General features: G+C 44.7%; 1 protein-coding gene across 1 annotated transcript; it reads left to right on the forward strand.

The window, feature by feature from the left end:
* The first annotated feature begins 1,868 nt into the window (after nt 1-1,868).
* LOC148501182 (RNA-binding protein MEX3B-like) lies at nt 1,869-15,459 on the forward strand. Its single transcript, XM_088450819.1, has 2 exons — nt 1,869-2,588; nt 11,527-15,459. The coding sequence occupies exons 1-2, from the start codon at nt 1,874-1,876 to the stop codon at nt 12,792-12,794; spliced, it is 1,983 nt and encodes a 660-aa protein (XP_088306945.1). The 5' UTR covers nt 1,869-1,873; the 3' UTR covers nt 12,795-15,459.
* The last annotated feature ends 4,475 nt before the right edge of the window (nt 15,460-19,934 follow it).

Raw genomic sequence — 19,934 nt, forward strand, 5'->3', positions numbered from 1 at the left:
GATTCCATCCTTATTATGGCCATTCCTGCTTTGTGGCGCCTTATACACAAAAAGGAATAAAACAAAAACAGAAATGCAAATTGGTCTGACACTACATACCTTTGTCTCTGTTATGGCCCGTACACATGGTCAGATAAACTGCACGATTTGAACGATAACTATCATATCGTTACCCTTTAAAATCGTAGTTTCTGGCCCCTGCAAACGACCAAACGATGGGCGATGCGTGGACACAAATGGTCGATGACGACCATCGACCATGCATGCAGGCTAACCTGGTCGATATCAACCAGGTTAGCCTGTTTACAATAGGGACCCTCGATCGTTAATGTCGTTAGAGGGTTAATGCATGTGTTGTATGCTCGATAACGATCATCCAAAACATGCAGGACAATCAGATAACAATCATTATCTGATCGTGATGCTGTATGACCGTGTGTACACACCATTACAAATTCCATTAGCATTTTTCAGGACAAGGCTAATTAATTTTGTTTGTAGTATTTTTTGTATTTACTGTTTAAGAGTGTAAGTGCTCATTAAGGATTTTGGGGAGTCACACTGTTCAGTTATTTAAATCAGAGGTTCTCAAACTCGGTCCTCAGGGCCCCACACGGGTCACCCAGCAGGTGCACTGGTGCATTCATTACTCACTGACACATTTTAAAAGTTCCATAGGTGGAGCTAATTATTTCACTTCTGATTATGGGCTCTATTTATTAACTTTATTTTTACTAAAATAAAGTGAAAAAGGGTGTTTTCACACCCTTTCACATTATTTTAGTTTCACTTAAAGTTACTACAGGGCAATTGGAGTAGAATTTCGTAAAATTCTACTCCAAGCCGATCGCGGGGGCGGGGCTTGGCGACAGGGGGGGGTAGCAGCAACGGCGGCCGGCGCACTTTTCACAGTATTTTTTGCGAAGCTCTGTCCCTGCAAGGGATTTGTAGTATATCCCTGTAATATCACACTACAATCTGCATTACAAATGCGGATAGTAGTAAATAGAGCCCTATGTGAGGAGACCTGGAAAACATGCAGTTTGGGGTCCTGAGGACTGAGTTTGAGAACCTGTGCCCTAATGAAACCAGGATGCGCACTGGACTGGTAGGGATTTTATTATTTTTGAATCATCCCTAACTTTACAAATTTTGAGTCTAATATATTGTAAAAGCTGATAGACCACTGTGAGGGGGTCATGGGTAGGTGGGGGGTTTGAGTTGAGCACCACCAACAATTTAGAAAAGTAGTTTCCAATGCTTGAAGTCCAACCTAGATAATAAATGGAAAACGTGCTATAGGTATGAAAACCTCTAGTGAATTTTACACATTACGTTAAGTACTATTACGTGCTACATGTACTTGCTGTAAATGTAGCGTCCTTGCTAATCCACAGTAGCTAATCGATCCTAGTACTATGTGCGCTCACGTGTAAAGCGCGAGCACCTATTCAGCGCCCCGCCGCCCCCCGTAATTGGGGGCCCGCCCACATGGGCGTGACTACATCACATCTACTATTGTTAAAAATGACAACGTCATTTGCCGGCCGGCTTCATATGGGCGCGGCTCTTCCCACACCCCCATCTCGCTTGATGATAAAGGGCGTGGCCATAGACAAAGTAGGCGGTACCAGTGGTACTTCCCTGTAGCCAATGCGCACTCTGGCTGTTAAGACGCCGGAAGCGGTCTCGTCCAATCCTAGTGACGATGGAAGAGGCCACCATTCACCTGTAAGCGGACGGGCATCTGCGCAGGCGCCGTGGGTTTCGGTCTATGACGTCACCTTACACGGCGTGCAGCGAACAAAAGGGGTGGCTGACGAGAACGAGCAAGAACGCGGGAACGAGCAGGGGAGGCTGCCGCTGCAGAAGCATGCAGGAGCCCAGGGGGGAGGAGGAGCCGGGAGGAGAGGGCCCCCGGGGGCCACACGAAGGAGACACCGAAGGAGAGACGGGTACCCGGGGGCCAAATAAAGAACACTGGAAGCACGCGATACCGCTGACAGCCGGGTCCCAGCTGTCATACTGCAACCGTCACTCCAAGGATGCTAGCCATAGCAAGGCGCCAGCCCAGAGCCTCGGCCCTCTGGGTTCCCAAGGCGGCGGGCACCATCACCCTCTGTGCTCCCTAGGCCCTCCGCTGAAAGTGTGTCCGCGGCTGGATGATGATACGCTTGACCTCACAGATCCGGAACATGAGTTGCAGAGCCCGGAGCGTCAGCTGCCGGACAGCACCTCAACCCAGCCCCCTCCAGCACCGGTCCCCGGAGTCCCAGTCGCCGTGCTGCTCCTCCCCACTGCCAGCAGAACGCTGCCTATCCCGCTCTTCCCCCCGCAGCCTTCCGGCGAAGAGTTACCTCTGATTCTGGACCCGCTCTCCGTCCTGGACTTCCAGGATGATCAGGAGGAAGATGACAGTGGCTCTGAAATGGCGGGTTCGGGGTCCCCGAGCCCGGAGCCAGGAGACATGTTTGGGGAGATGGCCGATCAGCTGCTGGCCCCCGGAACGCGCCGGAGAGGCAACAACATGACGGAGGGAGTCCCGGTGCCCAGCTCCGAGCACGTTGCAGAGATTGTGGGGAGGCAGGGTGAGTATACATGTGTGTGTGTGTGTGTTGTATAGTCACACATCAAAGTTAAACTCAGAATCTAACAATACAAGTCAGGGGTTCTCAACTCCAGTCCCCAAGTTCTCGTAACAGGTCATGTTCTCTGAATTTTTTTTTAATCATGCACAGGTGAGTTACTTGGCACCAATTTATCAATGATGGTAAACGCCAGCGCAATTTTTTGTTTTATATCACTGTGATAGAAATGAAAAATGTACTAGTATTTACCAATACTTACTCTTCCGGCATTCTCCGACTAAACACCGCGCAGAGTTGAATAGCTTCGGGAGCTATCTCCTGGTGCTATTTACATCGCGGGCAATTGAATCGAGCCCAATGTGTGTTGGGCAAAATCGATCACAGCTTTATTATTTACATTAAACACCAGCGCTCGCAGGGCAACATAAAGGTGAGCAGGGCTCTCGCACCATTTTGTTAACTATGTTGCATGCTCGGCCCAACCTTGTAGGCATGCAATAACCGTCCACCTTGGGACCATGCGCTTGGCCACAGCTTTTATGGCCCAAACGTCACAATCTGGAGCAGTACTAGTTTTTGGTGAATTTGCTTCACCCTACTTACCATTCCATACAATGCCTTGCTCACCCCATTTCCCCTGCTGCCCATTGACTGTGACATGCTTGAAACTGCCACATCACTATTTTACCCTCATTATTGTGCATTACAGTAACTACCCCCCTATCTTTCCTGCTACTTCTTATGCCTGCCTGTCCGCTCCCTCCAATTCTAGCACGGCCACACTGCTCTACTGGCCAGGGTCGCTCACCTGCCCCCCTTCCTGTTTTTGCGCTACTGTCCCGCCTCCCGTCTTTATTGTACTCCGGTGCAATTTTGTCATCTTTTGCCTCCATTATTCCACAGACACGTATACTGAAAATATGACCTATTAGGAGTACTTGAAGACTGGAGTTGAGAACCTGATGTAGAAGTGATGCACACTGGTCTGTGTGCTGCTCTTTTTTTATGCATGTTGCTGTATTTGGTGTCAGAGAAGCACATAGAGGTACTCGTCTGTATATACCTGCTGTGGGTGCACAACAAGCAGCATATAGACAAACTGCCCCAAGAAATTGGTGATTGAAATTGTCACCAAAAGACATAGTGTAAGCATTAGTAATACTGTTTAGTGATTGCAAAATACGTGCTACAGGCGGACCCAATTTTAAAAACTGAGCGGGTCCTGCAGGATGGGCTGTGCTGTGTGCAGCAGCCAATCGCTGCCGGCAGTGTCTTCTCAACCAATAGCCACCAGCGTCTCATCAAACAGTTCCCGATGCGTGGCATCTCATCTCCCAATCTCTGGCTACAGCTATTAAGTCTGACCTGTCAGTCAGACACCGGCTGGCCAACCATGCTCTGACTGCATTCAAGCCTCGCCCACTACCCAAAAGCAGCAGTAAGGTGGCATCTCCGCCACCCTGCATTCCCCCTGTCCTGACTGACGTCTGCACGCGGCCACTCATTGGGGCATATTCAGTTAAACCCTGTGGCTAATTGCTGCACCGGAGCTATTCAATAAGTGTGGATTCCACGCGCGAGAGACCCTGCAGTAGGACTTTACCTCGCATTTCATAGAGGTGTGAAGTAAAATCCACGTAAACACCACCAAATCAGGCTCGTGTGTGGGAAAAAATTTGATTCCGCAGTTTACGCGCACTGTGTGTTTCCGAGCGTGAGTCACGATTTTTCAGCATGGGAAAGGCTATTTTGTTTAATAGCTTTTCCCAGCGCCGCGGGGATTTTGGCCGGCAAATAGTCGCATGGTAAACCCTGCGGCTAATTGAATACTTGCAATTGTTGGAGAACTGAACGCAGTGTGGGAACTACAGGGATCCCGGCTAATACCAGTGATCGCGGTAGGCGAGAAAAATTGTGGGTTCCAGGGATCCTTCGCTTTCTAAAATTTAGGATTCTACACTGCTTTTGGGTCCCATTACATTTTATGGGGGTTGAGGGCAGGCAGCAGTTTGGACAGAGCTGGGGGCAGTTAGCAGTTGGGATAGAGGAGGTTAAGGGAAATCAGCAGTAGGGGTAGAGCTTGGGGGTAAAGGCATGGAGAAGTTGTGGTAAAGCTGGTGCTAGATAGGTAGTTAGGGTGGGCAGAGCTGGGGGCAGGAAGGGATAAGTGCAGACCGTAGTTGTGACAGTGCTAGGGGAAGGTAGTGGTGGGGGTAGTAAGGGGGCAAGTTCAGATTGCAGCTGAGGCAGTACTGGGGTAAGGAAGAGGTTAGGGTCAGTCAGTACTAAGCGTAGGGAGGGGATAAGGATAGATAGCAGCTGGGGCAGTTCTGGGGCAAGGAGGAGGTTAGGGACAGGCAGTGCTGGGTGTAGGGAGGGGGCAAGTGTAGATAGCTGGGGCAGTACTGGTGGCAAGGAGGAGGTTAGGGACTGCTGGGTGTAGGGAGGATAAAAGAGTAGATAGCTGGGGTAGTATTGGGGGCAAGGAGGAGGTTAGGGACAGGTGGTGCTGGGGGTAAGGAGGAGGTTAGGGACAGGTGGTGCTGGGGGTAAGGAAGAGGTTAGGTACAGGTGGTGCTGGGGTAATGAGGAAGTTAGGGGCAGGCAGTGCTGAGGGTAAGGAGGAGGCAAGTGTAGATAGCTGGGGCAGTACTGGTGGCAAGGAGGAGGTTAGGGACAGGCAGTGCTGGGGGTAAGGAGGAGGTTAGGGACAGGCAGTGCTGGGGGTAAGGAGGAGGTTGGGGACAGGCGGTGCTGGGGGTAAGGAGGAGGTTGGGGACAGGCGGTGCTGGGGGTAAGGAGGAGGTTAGACACAGGCGGAGTTGTGCTAAGGAGGAGGTTAGGGACAGGCGGTGGTGGGGGCTGCACACAGTTAGCAGTCAGGGTAAATGGGGGAATACAGCTACACAGTTGGGGATAGTGAAGGCATGCACAGTTACACAGTCAGGATTAGTGGGGGGCGCACAGCCTGTCAGTAATAATACTTTGGGAAGGGCCACACAGCCGGACAGTGAGTAACACCAGGGGCAGAGGTCCTCACCTTTCAGGTCGCTTCTCTCCACCAGCACCGTGTTCACCTGTTTCTGCAGCACCAACAGGTCTGAAGTGTTCTGCACCGCGGCCGATACCTCTCCCGTCCACAGCCAACAATTTCCCCGCCTTGGTCCGACATCCCCACAGACAGCCCCTACCCCTTCCTCGGGTCCGAGATCCCCACTGAGGCGCAGTGAAAGTAGAGTGGCTGCGGCGGCAGCGCAGTGTATGGGAGAGGTACCGGAGTGTGGCTGAGTGAGCCAGGCGCACAGGGGGCATAGGAGGAAGGACTCAGAGGAGCAAGCGGGCGGCGCGGCATGCTGCAGAACACGGACACAGCGGGAGGGGAGCCGCAAGCAACAGGGATTCTGGGAGCTGTAGTCAGGAGAATGTGCGAGCGGTTATTGGATGCTGCAGCGCTACACAGGACAAACTGAGCGGGTCCTGTAGGACCCACTCAGTTTAAAAAAATGGGTCCCAAAGTTCCTGTAGCACAAACTGGATGATACAAACTTTGCATGACATGTTTTCTAGCCCTGCAGACAATGTTTTCTGGATGATACCAATTTTGCATGCTATGTTTTCAAGAAATGGCACATTTTTCTTCATAGGTTTATAATTGTGAAAAACTTGATCATTGCTTTGGCTGTGGATACTGTTTAGAACAGGGGTGGGGAACCTTTTTTTCTGGCGAGGGCCATTTTGATATATACAACATTATTCGTGGGTCTGGAGCAGGCCACGCCCCCTCCGTGTGACATCACACGTGGCGGGCCACAATCGTTGGTGATTACAGCAATGCCCGGAGCATCCTCAGGATGCTCTGGGGAGCTGTAAGGGCAGCGGTGTGGACTGACTGAAGCATCCTAAGTATGCTCCAGGCGGCACTGCTGCATAGATTCTGGCTGCAGTGTGCCATTTTAGGTACCCTACTAGCCCGATGAGAATAGCAGAAAAAAGCTCAGAGGACCAGACCAAATGATTCCGCGGTCCTTATACGGCCCCCGGGAAGGAGGTTCCCCATCCCTGGATTAGAGGAATCTTTCCTACATGACAATATACAGGTTGACTCTCCCATATCCAAAATGCTTGGGACCAGGGGTATTTTGGATATCGGAATATTCCGTATTTTGGAATAATTGCATAGCATATTGAAATGTCTTAGGAAAAGGGCCCAAATCTAAACACAGAATACATTTATGATATATATACACCTTATACACACATCCTGCAGGTAATTTTATGCAATATTTTCAATAAGTTGGTGGTTCAAACAAAGTTTGTGTACATATATGAAATTCATGTATGTCATATACACCTTATACACACAGCCTATAGGTCATTTTATACTTTATTTTTAATAATTTTGTGCCTTAAACAAAGTTTGTGTACATTAAAACATCAAAAATCAAAGTTTTCACTATCTCAGTCATGCCAAAAATATTCCGTATTTCGGAATATTCCGTTTTTCGGAATATTTGGATATGGGAGACTCAACCTGTATAGGTGTGTCTAACTAAGACACAAGCAATTTAGCAAAAGTGTTAAATACATATTTTCGCCTCATAGATTACTACGCATTTTTAATGCATTTTTAATATGTTATCTTTTATCACATTTACTTATTTTCTTTAAAGATTGCCCCAAAAAAGGTTTCTTCTTTCCCTCCCGCCTCTTTCTGACTATATAGAGTGTGCAAGGGGAAGCCAGTAACCTTGTTCAGAGTTCACACTACTGGACTTCAGATTGGCATACATTGTCATTGCCTGCCCACAGTCAGGCTATGTCATTATATGGAGAAGTTAGGCTCAGCTGATTCTTATTGACTATTGCTGTCACATGTGACAGCCGGCAGGGGCAGCAGTGGCTTCAGCAAAGCAAGCCAATAAGCAGTCTGAATCTTATTGGCTGTTGTTGGACGTCACTATGATTATTATTATTTATTACCAGTTATTTATATAGCGCACACATATTCCGTAGCGCTTTACAGAGAATAGTTGGCCATTCACATCAGTCCCTGCCCCAGTGGAGCTTACAATCTATGTTCCCTACCACATGCTCACACACATACGCACTAGGGTTAATTTTTGTTGGGAGCCAATTAACCTACCAGTATATTTTTGGAGTGTGGGAGGAAACCGGAGCACCCGGAGGAAACCCACGCAAGCACAGGGAGAATATACAATCGCCACACAGTTAGGGCCATGGTGGGAATTGAACCCACGCCCTCAGTGCTGTGAGGCAGTAATGCTACCATTACACCATCTGTGCTGCCCAATTATCGATGCTTTGGCCACCTCTGTACTAGAGGTTATAAAAAGTTTTCCTCTTAACTTCCCTTTTACCACTTGGCTGTAAATATCTGTAAAATGATGCCCCACAAAGCATTCACAAGCCCATGAATACATGGATCACATGGTGCTTGGGGAAAAACCAATGCAATGTAATTAACCTGTCAACAGAGATGTTAATGGTGCTATAGTAATCTGCTTTATTTTTGTGAGAAGCACAACTGTAAAACCAGCCTATACAGTATAGCACATTGTGCAAATTTTAAGTGTATACACAATGTTATATATTCTTGGGTGCGATTCGATTAAACGGGAGTTGAATAGCGCTGAGAAGGTAGCTCACGGAACTATTCAATTCAGAGCTCTGTTTAGACGGACTAATGATTTCTTCTCACATCCTCCTGTGGGTGCGGGGAGAAAACCAACTAAAGTGCAGGCCGCGAGGCAGCTTTCTGGCTTAGCGCTGCGCTAAAATCTTCACGGAGAATGCTGGTTCTCGCAACTAAAATTCCAGGTTAAGTCGCGAGAACAGGCATTCCCCGACTTCTACCTGTCAGACTAAACAGCGTTCTGAATTGAATAGCTCCAAGAGCTCCCTCCCAGTGTTATCAACAGCGCACTACACTGATTCCCCCCACCCTCCTTTAGAATTAATGTATGGAACAATTAAAATAACATTTTAATGAAGTATGGGTAGTGCTAGCACAAGCAATAATAGGAAGTCTAAAATATATATAAAAATGAATATAGGTTTTGTAGATTAATATGTTATTTTATTTTTACCTGCCATGACTTAAGTAGATATACAGTAGTAGTACACATTTATATCTTATTGTATTCATAATGCTGCCATTATTAAAATTTACAGAAGAAGAAAATAAAAGCAAACGTTTGACTAGTGGGATTGGTATACTCCAAAAATATACTGGTAGATTAATTGGCTCCCCACAAAACTGCCCATAGTGTGTATGTGTGGGAGCATGTGATAGGGAATATAGAGTGTAAGCTCCACTGGGGCAGGGACTGATGTGATTGGTAAGATATTCTCTCTGTAAAGTGCTGCGGAATATATGTGTGCGCTATATAAATAACTGGTAATAAATAATACCCATTCACTTAATATTAATAACCTGTATTTACATAGTATTACAAGAAGCTGTACATTTTAAGTGTTTGTTACAAACAAATTACATAATAATGATGCTGAAACATGTTGTAAATTAACTGTTTTGTTAGTTTACCCCCTTACTGATCATCATCAGGGTCCCTAGAGATGCCTGATTAATCTGTACCCACTATATAATAACTTTGCTGTTCATCATTGTGTTCCTAATTAACCCCTCATCCATCCTCATTAACCCCTCCACGATTGTTAGTTGGTTCTGGAAGGGGTTATTGCCAACAGTTAACATGGTATGGGAAATATAGAATGTTATTAAAATATATATACATAAAGTACACTTTCTCTGTATAATCCATTTTATCTTCATAAATTATTATAAATCACTATAGCCTTTTCCACAATATTGTAAATTATGGTGAAAAAAAAATAAACAAGACATATCAAAAATATGAGGCAGACTGACCTTGCTTACATAACCAAAATGAATGAGGACACCCAGACATTGCTCCCTCCTCTAGAAATCCCTTGACTGCACCCATTCTTAGATCTAAATATTCTCCTTTATGTAGATAGGCCTCTATCTTACACCTTGCCTCCTCTCTAAAATCTATTTTACTTGTGCCTACCTGATTTCTTCTATGCTGTTAACTATTACATGACAGATCACTCTCTGCTTCAGCTTTCAAATCTTAAAATGCTCACTGACTCCTCTTTACAGTGCGCCCCCTCTCAAAGAAAGCCCTTTATCCCCATATTTGCCTACTCTTCCAGAATGTGACTAGAATTTTGGGGAGCTCTTCTGGAAGAGCAGACTACTTCCCCAGTTAAGCTGGCAGTCCAAGATCTTGACTAACCATGGCATTGTACAGAGGAGGTAGGGCCACGATTGTGCAATTCTTTACTAGCGAACTAGACATTTAATTATTCATAGCAATTAACTTTATTTTTTTTCTTAAAACAGAGTGTGCAGATAATCCATATTTTAGTAATATACCAAATTCAGAGTTTTACTTAAACTCAGGTATACTTCAAATAATAAAGAAAATGAGTCCGTCTCATGGATTTTAATAAATGCAAACATTTTTCCCTGTTTAGCTTCCTGGAAAATGTGATTGTTCCACAATAAATTGCACAGCTACTTCAATACCTACCTAAAGACTATTACCATATGAACAGTATTTTAAGACACTTGCATTATTATGTTGATTTTGTTCTATACAGATGGGTCCACATACATCTAGCTTCAGTAAGCCAAGCGGCACGAGACTCCTAGTCCTGCGCGACTTGCAGATCAAATTAATTATTGCAGTCTCGTGAAGCGGTTTGTCTAATCAATTTGTGACTAGGGGCCGTATTCAATTAGTTTCGCACCTGCGATAAAGTTCCGCCTGCCGGACTTTTTGCCTACATCGCACCTTTTGGCGGCGGAAACGTATCATGCGCGTCCCCGCTATTCGCCCTCTTCAATTCCAAAAGACGCGAAAATGGTGACACGCGAAGTCAGAACAGGAGGAAAGTAGTGTCAGAATCGGGATAATCAGCCTGAACCCCCCCAAAAAAAGATGCGTAAACGATCAATGTAGTAGTCCCCAATTAGTCCTAATAAAACTGTTTGGGGTACTTAAGTTGGTGCAATTGCCTCTAACGTCTTTGCACAAGTGGTGAAGAATGGCATAAAGCAGTATTTTTGGGGAGAAAATAAGTAGTCCTGGCCATTTTGGGGTACCTGATGGGTGCAAGCATCTTTTAATGTCTCTAAAGTGAAGTTTTAATAAAAGTGAAATTCCTCCATCATAAAAGCACCTGCAATCCCCAAAACACTTGACTCCTTCTTAGAGCAACCCCAGAACCTTATTTCGTTAGTTTGCAAAGTTGTCACCACACTTTGTGCTTTTTCGCCCCCAAAATGAAAGTACTTTTCTGGGGTGTTAAGTTTTTACTGGAGTTTTTTTACACAGATTGCCTTCGGGGGGCTGTCCCAAGGGTTCTAAGTGGTTTCCCCACCTTTGCACCCCAAAATAAACATTTTGCACTTTCCTCCTGCTATTCAGGCAAATCTTTTTTCGCCTATTACATTGCATTGACTTTCCTCGTACGTGAAAAGCGGGTGGAATTGAATACGGAGTTAAGTTTCCTGCAGACGAAAAGACGCAATCGGCGATACTTTTTCGCGGATCTTGGCTTTTCGCTTCTAATTGGATAAGGCCCTATGATGAATTTTTTTTGAGTGAAAAAGACACTTGACACAGGACTTGGCACAGAAAAGGGCTGTTTGGCACGACTAAAGCAATAGTGTACGAGAACACCGCTGTAGTTTTTTGTCACTATAATTCTGGCAGTTATTCAAAGATAAGTTCTATTTCAGTACAGGTAGTTCAATAAAATTAATGAGCCATTAGCTTTTTCTAACAAAATATTTGTTTGGTTCCATTAAAATTAGTGGGATGACCACCATATAACCATACATCTAACACTCTCTAATTTTTCTTAGGGTGTAAAATTAAAGCCCTGCGAGCCAAGACTAATACTTACATCAAGACACCTGTACGAGGTGAAGAGCCTGTCTTTATTGTAACTGGCCGGAAAGAGGATGTAGAGATGGCAAAACAGGAGATCCTTGCAGCAGCTGAACACTTCTCAATTATTAGGGCGACCAGAAATAAATTAAATGGAATTCCAGGAGCCACCCAGGTGCCCCCAAATCTGCCAGGTCAAACTACAATTCAAGTCCGTGTTCCTTACCGTGTGGTAGGTCTTGTTGTAGGACCTAAAGGGGCTACCATCAAGAGAATTCAACAGAGCACTCACACTTATATTGTAACACCCAGTCGAGACAAAGAACCTGTTTTTGAAGTCACAGGGATGCCAGAGAATGTGGACCGTGCGCGAGAGGAGATTGAAGCCCACATTACCATGAGGACAGGTTCTCTGGTAGATTTCCATCCAGACAGTGATTTCCATTCTAATGGTACAGATGTTTGCATGGACTTGCTAAGTGGAGGCTCAGGCAATTTGTGGGCTAAGCTACCCGCCCCACGTCGTGACTCAGTTGGATCACGCAATGGAAGTCTATGTAGCTCATCAGTGGAGAGTTCCTACTTTGGTACAGATGGCAGAGAACAAAGTCCAAAAAGCCCCTTCAGATCAATCCTGGGTGGAACCTTTCCACTGGTAGACCTCCCCACAGGTCAGTCTGCTGTGGGCATAGAGGATTGTGAATATGGCTTTGAGATTCTTTCTCTGGATTTGAATACACCCACAGCTATTTGGTCACCCTTTGAAACACAGAGTGAACAGCTTCAGAATTTAGGTGGGTGCCCAACTCAGCGGAGATATAGCAGCATGAGTGGAAGTGCCACTCCATTGCTCTCCCCCACCTTGCCTGATCCTGGAATAGGGCTAGAGCATCCACTTGCCCGTAGGATTCACAGCGATCCAGTCAATAGTATTTCTTGGCTGCCAAACCAAGGATCCCTTTCTTCCTTCTCCAATAGTGCTGGCTATTCATCATCTTCCTCCCTTCCAGGCAGTTCATCTGTGGCATCTGGCTCTCCCACTGATTCCAGCAGCTCAGATGGCCAGCGCAAGAGTGGGAGAGACTGTGTAGTTTGCTATGAGAGTGAGGTCATAGCAGCATTGGTGCCCTGTGGGCACAATCTCTTCTGCATGGAATGTGCCATCCGGATCTGTGAGCGGGTGTTACCAGAGTGTCCAGCCTGCCACACCCCTGCCACCCAGGCAATCCGCATCTTTTCATAATTGCACGTTTTGCCATTAACACTAGTCAAGAGTGGCATGTCTCTTAGCCCTACACTTTACTTACTGATGGTTTTAAAACAACTTTTTTGTTAATATTTAACATGTAAATAAAATGCGGAGGGGTCAGTACTTTTAAACTGTGGCAAATGGGTTGAAACAAAAAAATCTTTCGATGTTTACAGAACACTAACCCTTTTACGAAACGCCCATCAAGACACCTGTTTAGAAACACACCTCATGTTTTCAGTCCCAAATAGTATTCAGTTTTAAATAAACGAAAAAAAGAGAAAAGTAAGCTGCACTTTTATGTCTAATAAACTAAGAAATAGAGGAAAATTGAAAGTAAAAAAGGATGTCTGTTGTGATGGTCGAGCTGATGTATGTATGATGCTCCTTACAGTGTAATCTGTCAAGAGGATATTTATTTTTTAATAAATCAAATGAGTATATATTGGAATGGCTGCACAAGTGTGCATTAGCTGCAGTCTGAGTAGTATGTCACTTCTGCTTCAGGTCCTCTGCTCTGTAAAGGGAAATCAAACACAACAAACTTAAAAATGAGTTGTGCTTCCCCTACTTAAGCCAGACATCTGGGAAACACCTACTTACATCCAGTATGGAAGTCTCAGCCTTTATAGACTAGAACCGTTTCTGATCATCTTTTGTTACCTTACATGCACTATTCTACAATTGTATTCTAAATTAGGTTGTGTTAGATGTTAATGAGACAACACATTCACCCTGTAAGAGCCTCGGTACTCTTTGAATACAAAGCCATTTTCATGATATGTAAAGAATATGGTCAAATGCATAAAAAAACAAAATATATATATATATATATATATTATCCTTTTATGTCAGTTTGTAAATTCTATTAATCTGTTTATCCCCATTATTCTAGGATCGTAACATTTTCAGACCAATACAATTACCCTATGCATTGCATAAGCTAGATTGAACTCTATTTGAAGTAATTTAAAATCATGCTTTAGGTTGAGCATTTTAGAGTTTCCTTTTAAAAGGTTTTTTTTTATTAAATTGATAATGGTAACCCCATTTACGTGCTAAAGTGCTATACTTCTAATGCAGGAAATATTGCTCAGTTTAACTCTTTATGAGTAGCTAGTAGTAAGATAAAACATAACTTCTACTTTCTCACACGTGGCTTCTGCTGAGTCAAATGTCTTTGAAAAAACTTGAAAATCAGAAACCTAATGCTTCCTAAAACTTGTGGTTTCTTTTAGGACACTAATGTACATATGATGACAGGCTTCCACTTAGTTATTCCATGTTTTACTTCTTTTTAAACATCACTTATAAGTATTAAAAATTGTATTCCTTAAGCCACATTAAAGTATATATTTTCATACTGCTAAAGCAAATGTGTTACTATTTTAATATTAATTAACAAAATAGAAGTTCTTATCATAAAGGCTTTTGGTAAGTCATGGCAAATTAGTTATCGTAACATCAACTATTGATGGTAATTGAGGCCATACATCCTTGCATCCTTTTTTCATTTGGGAACTATATAATGTTGCAGCAGGTTATCAATGTGTAAAGGTCACCCCATTCATTTAAGATTTTATGTGAGCCTGGCGATTTTTCAACCCTTTTAAAACGTGGTATAGCAAATTGTAGTTAAGATATAGGTTGTTTAACCTGCTATGGTTGCCTTAAATTGTAATAACCTTCAAAAATGGCTGCTTTGTAGATCAGCATTGATGCTCTGTTTCTTCAATAACCAAAGTGGTGTTTTACAGAGGTGGTTTGTATTTTTTATTTTATGGTTTTCCCTAATTCTTTTACTATACTGAGATTTCATTTATGAGTTTTTAGTGTAACAACACTTTGCTTGAGGTTAAACACATAACTGAAACAACACAAATTTTAAATCTAAAATGTAATGAACCCTTAACATGACCCAATTCTTCCCTTTATGTATATTGGTTATATTGCTGCCTATAACTTTCTGTAGTGCAGTCTATTCTGAATAAATGTGATTTCCATACCTGCTGCCTTCCTCTAGGCCAAATTTTGTTATGTAAAATGTTTATTATTAGTATATTTTCAAACCTCACAAATGCACATGGAAGCACCCAAACCTTGTTTTGCATCCTCTTTAATAGAACATATATAGCATTCCATAATACTGTAAATATTCTTTCTGCAACAATGATGTGGAAGAGGTCTGTGTTATTTATATATCTTTTTATTTTCCATTACCTCGCATGGCAGCTGCTGTCACTGCTGGTGTGGTTTGCTACACATTATTCCTCAGGTGACCAAAATTTACAAAAAGAAAATACCATTGGTGAATTTACATTGTGATTGTCTTTTATATTTAGAGCTATTTTTTATTCCCCCTGTCCTTGTTAGTTTTGTATTTCGTATTTTTTTGTTTCATTTGCAAGGGGATGGGGTTGGGTAATATTGAACAGAAATATAAAATACCTTGAATATTTTATTTTAAAGAGTATTAAGCAATGTTTTAATCTGAAGAAGCCCAAATGGGTGTGAAACTTAACAAGAGTTTATTTTTTGTAATGTTTAAATTTCTTTAATAAAAGTTTTTACTATAACATGTTCTCTTGCCTTTCATGTAAAAGTTTCTCCACCTATATTCTATGTTATGTTTGTGCATGTGATGCTTAAAAGATCTAAATCCCGGATAGCTGTCTATAAATCCAGTGATTGAAAAAATCCCATGGCTTTGTCTATTTGCTTCAAATTAGTGTAAAGTATTGTATAGCGCTCTTGCTCACTCATACATTCTCCTCTCTACAGCTCCCAGAATCCCCCTGGTGCTTGCGGTTCCCCCTACCTCTGTGTCCGTGGTTTGCAGCTGCCGTACCGCTCGCTCCTCTCTGAGTCTCAGACTCAGTTACTCTACCTGTGCAAACGAGTCCTGGCTCACTCAGCCACACTCCGGTCCCTCTCCCACACACTATGCCGCAGCCGCTCTACATTTACTGTGCCTCAGTGGGGATGTCGGACCCAGGCGGGGAAATTGTTGGCTATGGGCGGGAGGGGTATCGACTGCAGGTCAGAACATTGCAGACCTGTTGGTGCTGCAGAAACAGGTGAACACTCTGCTGGTGGAGAGGAGTGCCCTGAAAGGTGAGGACCCCTGTCCCTGGTGTTACTGGCCGATTGTGTGGCCCTGCCCCTAGTATTACTGGCCAGTTGTGCGCCCACCCCCCTAATCCTAACTGTACATGCCTTCACTATCCCCAACTGTAGCTGTATTTCCCATTTACCCTGACTGCTAATTGTGCAACCCCCACCTTACCCCCAGCACTGCCTGTCCATAACCTCCTTCTTGCCACCAATACTGCCCCAGCTATCCTTGCCCACTCCCTACACCCAGCACTGTCTGTTCCTAACCTACTTGGCCAGTACTGCCCCAGCTGCTATCCCTACCCCCTCCCTAACCTTAGTACTGCCCCAGCTGCAATCTACCCTTGCCCCCTTACTACCCCATCACTACCTGCCCCTAGCACTGTCACAACAATGGTCTGCACTTATCCCTCCCTACCCCCAGCTCTGCCTGCCCTAACTCCCCATTTAGCCCCAGCTCTACCACAACTTCTCCATGTCTTTAACACCAGCTCTACCCCCTACTGCTGATTACCCTTAACTCCCTCTATCCCAACTGCTAACTGCCCCCAGCTCTGTCCAAACTGCTGCCTGTCCTCACCCCCCCATATCGAATTGGACCAAAAAACAGTGGAGTAGGACCCCAATTTTTTAAAGTGTGTACCCAGTGATGCAAGTGACGACTCCCCCGCCGACGGGCCGACATATAGGGCGGCCGGTACACATTAGACTATTTTGTGTCCGATAGGTCGGCCCCTGCCACATCTAGGGCTGACCTGACAACTCCATGGGATTGCGAACCACCCGACATAGTGGGTACACGCTTGACGATTTAAACTATTATTTGTTCTGAACCGTCTGAATCAGGCAACTCGTTCAAAATTATCACTAAGTGTGTACCCATCTTAAAACATTACTCTATCTCACCAGTGTGTTAACACTTACCACTCCCTAACCTCTGTAGTAACATATTTCCTTCCGTCGCCCGTGTTGTAACACATTCACTTCCCTTACCCGTGTAGTAACACATTCCCCTCTCACCTGTGTAGAAATACAATCCCTCCCTTACATCTGTATTAACACATTACCCTTACCCCCTGGTTTAACCCATTCCCCTCCCTGACCCCGGAGTAACACATTTTGACATTTCCCTCCCTCACCTGTGTGGTGACACATTTTCCCCTCCCTCTGGTGACACATTCCCTTCCCTTACTATTCATATAGTGGAGCCACACCAACTTCCAGTGATGTTTGGCAGCACTTGTAATGAGAGCTGGTGCTTGAATATGAGCTGTGCTGCAGCTTCGGTGAGACAGTCAGGACATTGCACAGGGGGAAGGAACATTTTAGCCCTTTTCATCCCCTTAGGAGTCGAATTTAAAAAAGATAAATCTCTTAAGGAATATTCTCCACGATTTTCATGTTTCTAGGTCCAGGGGTTTAGATGTTAAGTCCACATTTTCGGGGTCTGTGTTCGGGCTAATCTCTTGAACCACTGGCTGAATTTTGAAGGGGGTTTTCACTCTTCTATACAGCATTGGTTGAGGAAGGTTTAGGTGTCGCTTTTGTCGCATCTGTGACAAAAGGGAGCCGAGCAGTGACTATTTTACTGAAGCAAGTCACAGAAAAAACTGTTGTGCTGTGTGAGTGACAGACTGCTGCTGCAGGGGCGAGGCCTGCGGTCTGATTGGCTCTCACTGTCGCAGAGAGCCAATCTGAGCTATCAATGAGCCCTGTTGCTTAGCAGCAGCCCAGAGTGGGGAGGAAGTCAGGGACTGAACAGGGCCACGTCTGAGGCAGACATATAGGGCCATATTCTATTAGGCTGCAAAAAGTCATTTTCGCATGTTTGAATTATCCCTGTATTCAATTTAAAAGACTTTTCGACGGTGCGAAAAGTCTTTGAAAAAAAAAAAGGGGGTTAAGCGGCGAAAGAGTGCAGAATTGGGGTTATGGGGTGCAGCCTTAAAAAAAAAAAAAATAAAAAAATATAGCCTGCACCCCTGGGAATAACCCCTGTCAAAAAAATAAAAAGTAAAAAAATAAAATAGGGACACACCAACATTATTTTAATTTTGGGGTTTAAAAAGAAAAAATATGGGGAACAAGTTTTTTAAATAATGAAATTAATTAAAGGGGGGTTACCAAGTATGAGGCAGGTGTTTTAAAAGAATGCGGGTGGTAGCAGCAGGTGCTTTTTTGAAGAATTTTCAAAATGCACTTTAGGGACTTAAAAATATGATTGCACCCATTTTCATGTACCCCAAATTTGATGGGCATAGTTAACTTTTGCCCCCAAAAAACCTAAGTGCTATAATTCATCAAAGTCGGGGAAAAAACACCTGCTGTGGCTATTTAAAAACCCTAATTACCTTCTGCAGGGAAAAACAGGGGTACCCACAGTGATCCTCCATGTCAGGACAGCATTAGGAAGGTCCTAGGATGAATTCCCGAAAAATCACTATTTTTCCAGATACTTACCTTTCTGTCGGGGCCCATTTTCGCTGCTTTCTAATTGAATGCGGGTGTGTGCCCGATACTTTATCTCTGCAAAACCTCCAATGTGGAGCGAAAAGTCCAGCACAGACTTTTTGCTCCCAAATTGAATATGGCCCATAGTGAGACAGCCTCCAATGAACCCATTAAGGTGCCCTGATGCAGACACAACAACCAGGAAGAGGCCGGGGGAAGCATCGCTGTCAGGAAAGAAAAATCAACCATCAGAACAACATCAAATGATTTCCATTTGATAGTGGCAAACATCGGACTGCTACGATCAAATGGTAAAAACACTTCCATCGGAACAAAAACATTGATTTTGGTAATCATCGGATTCCGATGTCTACCTCTACCCTAAACCTGCAGGCGGATTTCAGCCATCACTCCACTGCAAAGTACTCCCTCTCCAGCGTGATGATCCCGCTCAGCCACACTTCCTTGATGAACAGGAGGCACCTCCCATGGAAGTCAGCGATGTTCTCGGACAGGAAGACCAGGAAATACAGGGTACATTGTGCAAATAGGACATTGCTCATCGCCGTGTTCGGTAGCTGGGGAGGGGTGCGCATTGAGGCTGCGGAAATATGCACCGGTTCACCTGCCCCAGGAACATGCTGGTAATGCTTACTGTAGCTGCAATAAAAATCTCATCCATGATTCTCCTGCTCAGCCCAGTTAGTTGCAGGGCAGCAGCAGTAGGGGTTGTGGAGACTCTTGTAAGATGCAGGGGGCTGTGGTAAGAACCAGTTGCAGGAGTGGGAATCGGGCCTGTGGTGAGATATAAAATGCTGTGGTGACATTTAGGAGGCTGTTGTGAGATGTAGGGGACTGTGATGACATAGTGTAGGTTATGAGATGCAGGGGGCTATAGCGAGATGAAATTGCTGCCGTGTGAAGCCGAGGCGGGTCGCTACTATATTCAAAAGGCATCTAAAATACACACAGTTTGTCTGTGCTTTGATAGTCTAGACTTCTGTTCTTGTTTTACAATGAATTGCAGCTGGGTTCACATTGATTTTAAGTATTTCTCCTGCATCCACTAGGGGACACTGGAGTCTCAGTACAGTGGGGTATAGATGTTTGATAACCCTTGAGCTGGCACTTTAATAAATCTGAATGGTAGCTAGCTCCTTCCCCTCTATACCCCTCTACAGGTCAGTCTTAATTTTGTGCCAAGAGAGCTGGTCACATACAAAGCGCTCTCTGCTAAAAATCAAGGATCCTCAATCAGCAAGAGGATCAGACAGCTCACTGCCCCTGCCTGTCTGCTTCGTTGGAGCTGCTGGGGAGACCTCACCGCCACTGCTTGTGGCATGCACTGGGGTCTTCAGCTACAGAGACCACTGTCTTTGGGGGGTGCCCAGACACGCGTGCGGCGCTCGTAGCGGTCCTCGTCGCGGTCCCCCATTAGCTCAGCCCGCCGCCGGCAGCATTTGGCAGCAAGAAGGTTAGTAACTCCTGGCACCCTGAGTAGCAGGGTGGGCAGGAGAAAATGACAGGCGGGCATTAAAAAACAGCATACAGTACTGAAAGGTGCCAGAA

The sequence above is a fragment of the Taudactylus pleione genome, unplaced genomic scaffold (genome assembly GCF_031769625.1).
Source record: "Taudactylus pleione unplaced genomic scaffold, aTauple2 ptg000529l, whole genome shotgun sequence".
Lineage (NCBI taxonomy): Eukaryota > Metazoa > Chordata > Amphibia > Anura > Myobatrachidae > Taudactylus > Taudactylus pleione.

Coding starts and splice junctions, on each gene's coding strand:
- LOC148501182 (XM_088450819.1), top strand. CDS start 1,874: ATGCAGGAGCCCAGGGGGGAGGAGGAGCCGGGAGGAGAGGGCCCCCGG. Junction 2,589..11,526: donor AGAGATTGTGGGGAGGCAGG/GTGAGTATACAT, acceptor AATTTTTCTTAG/GGTGTAAAATTAAAGCCCTG.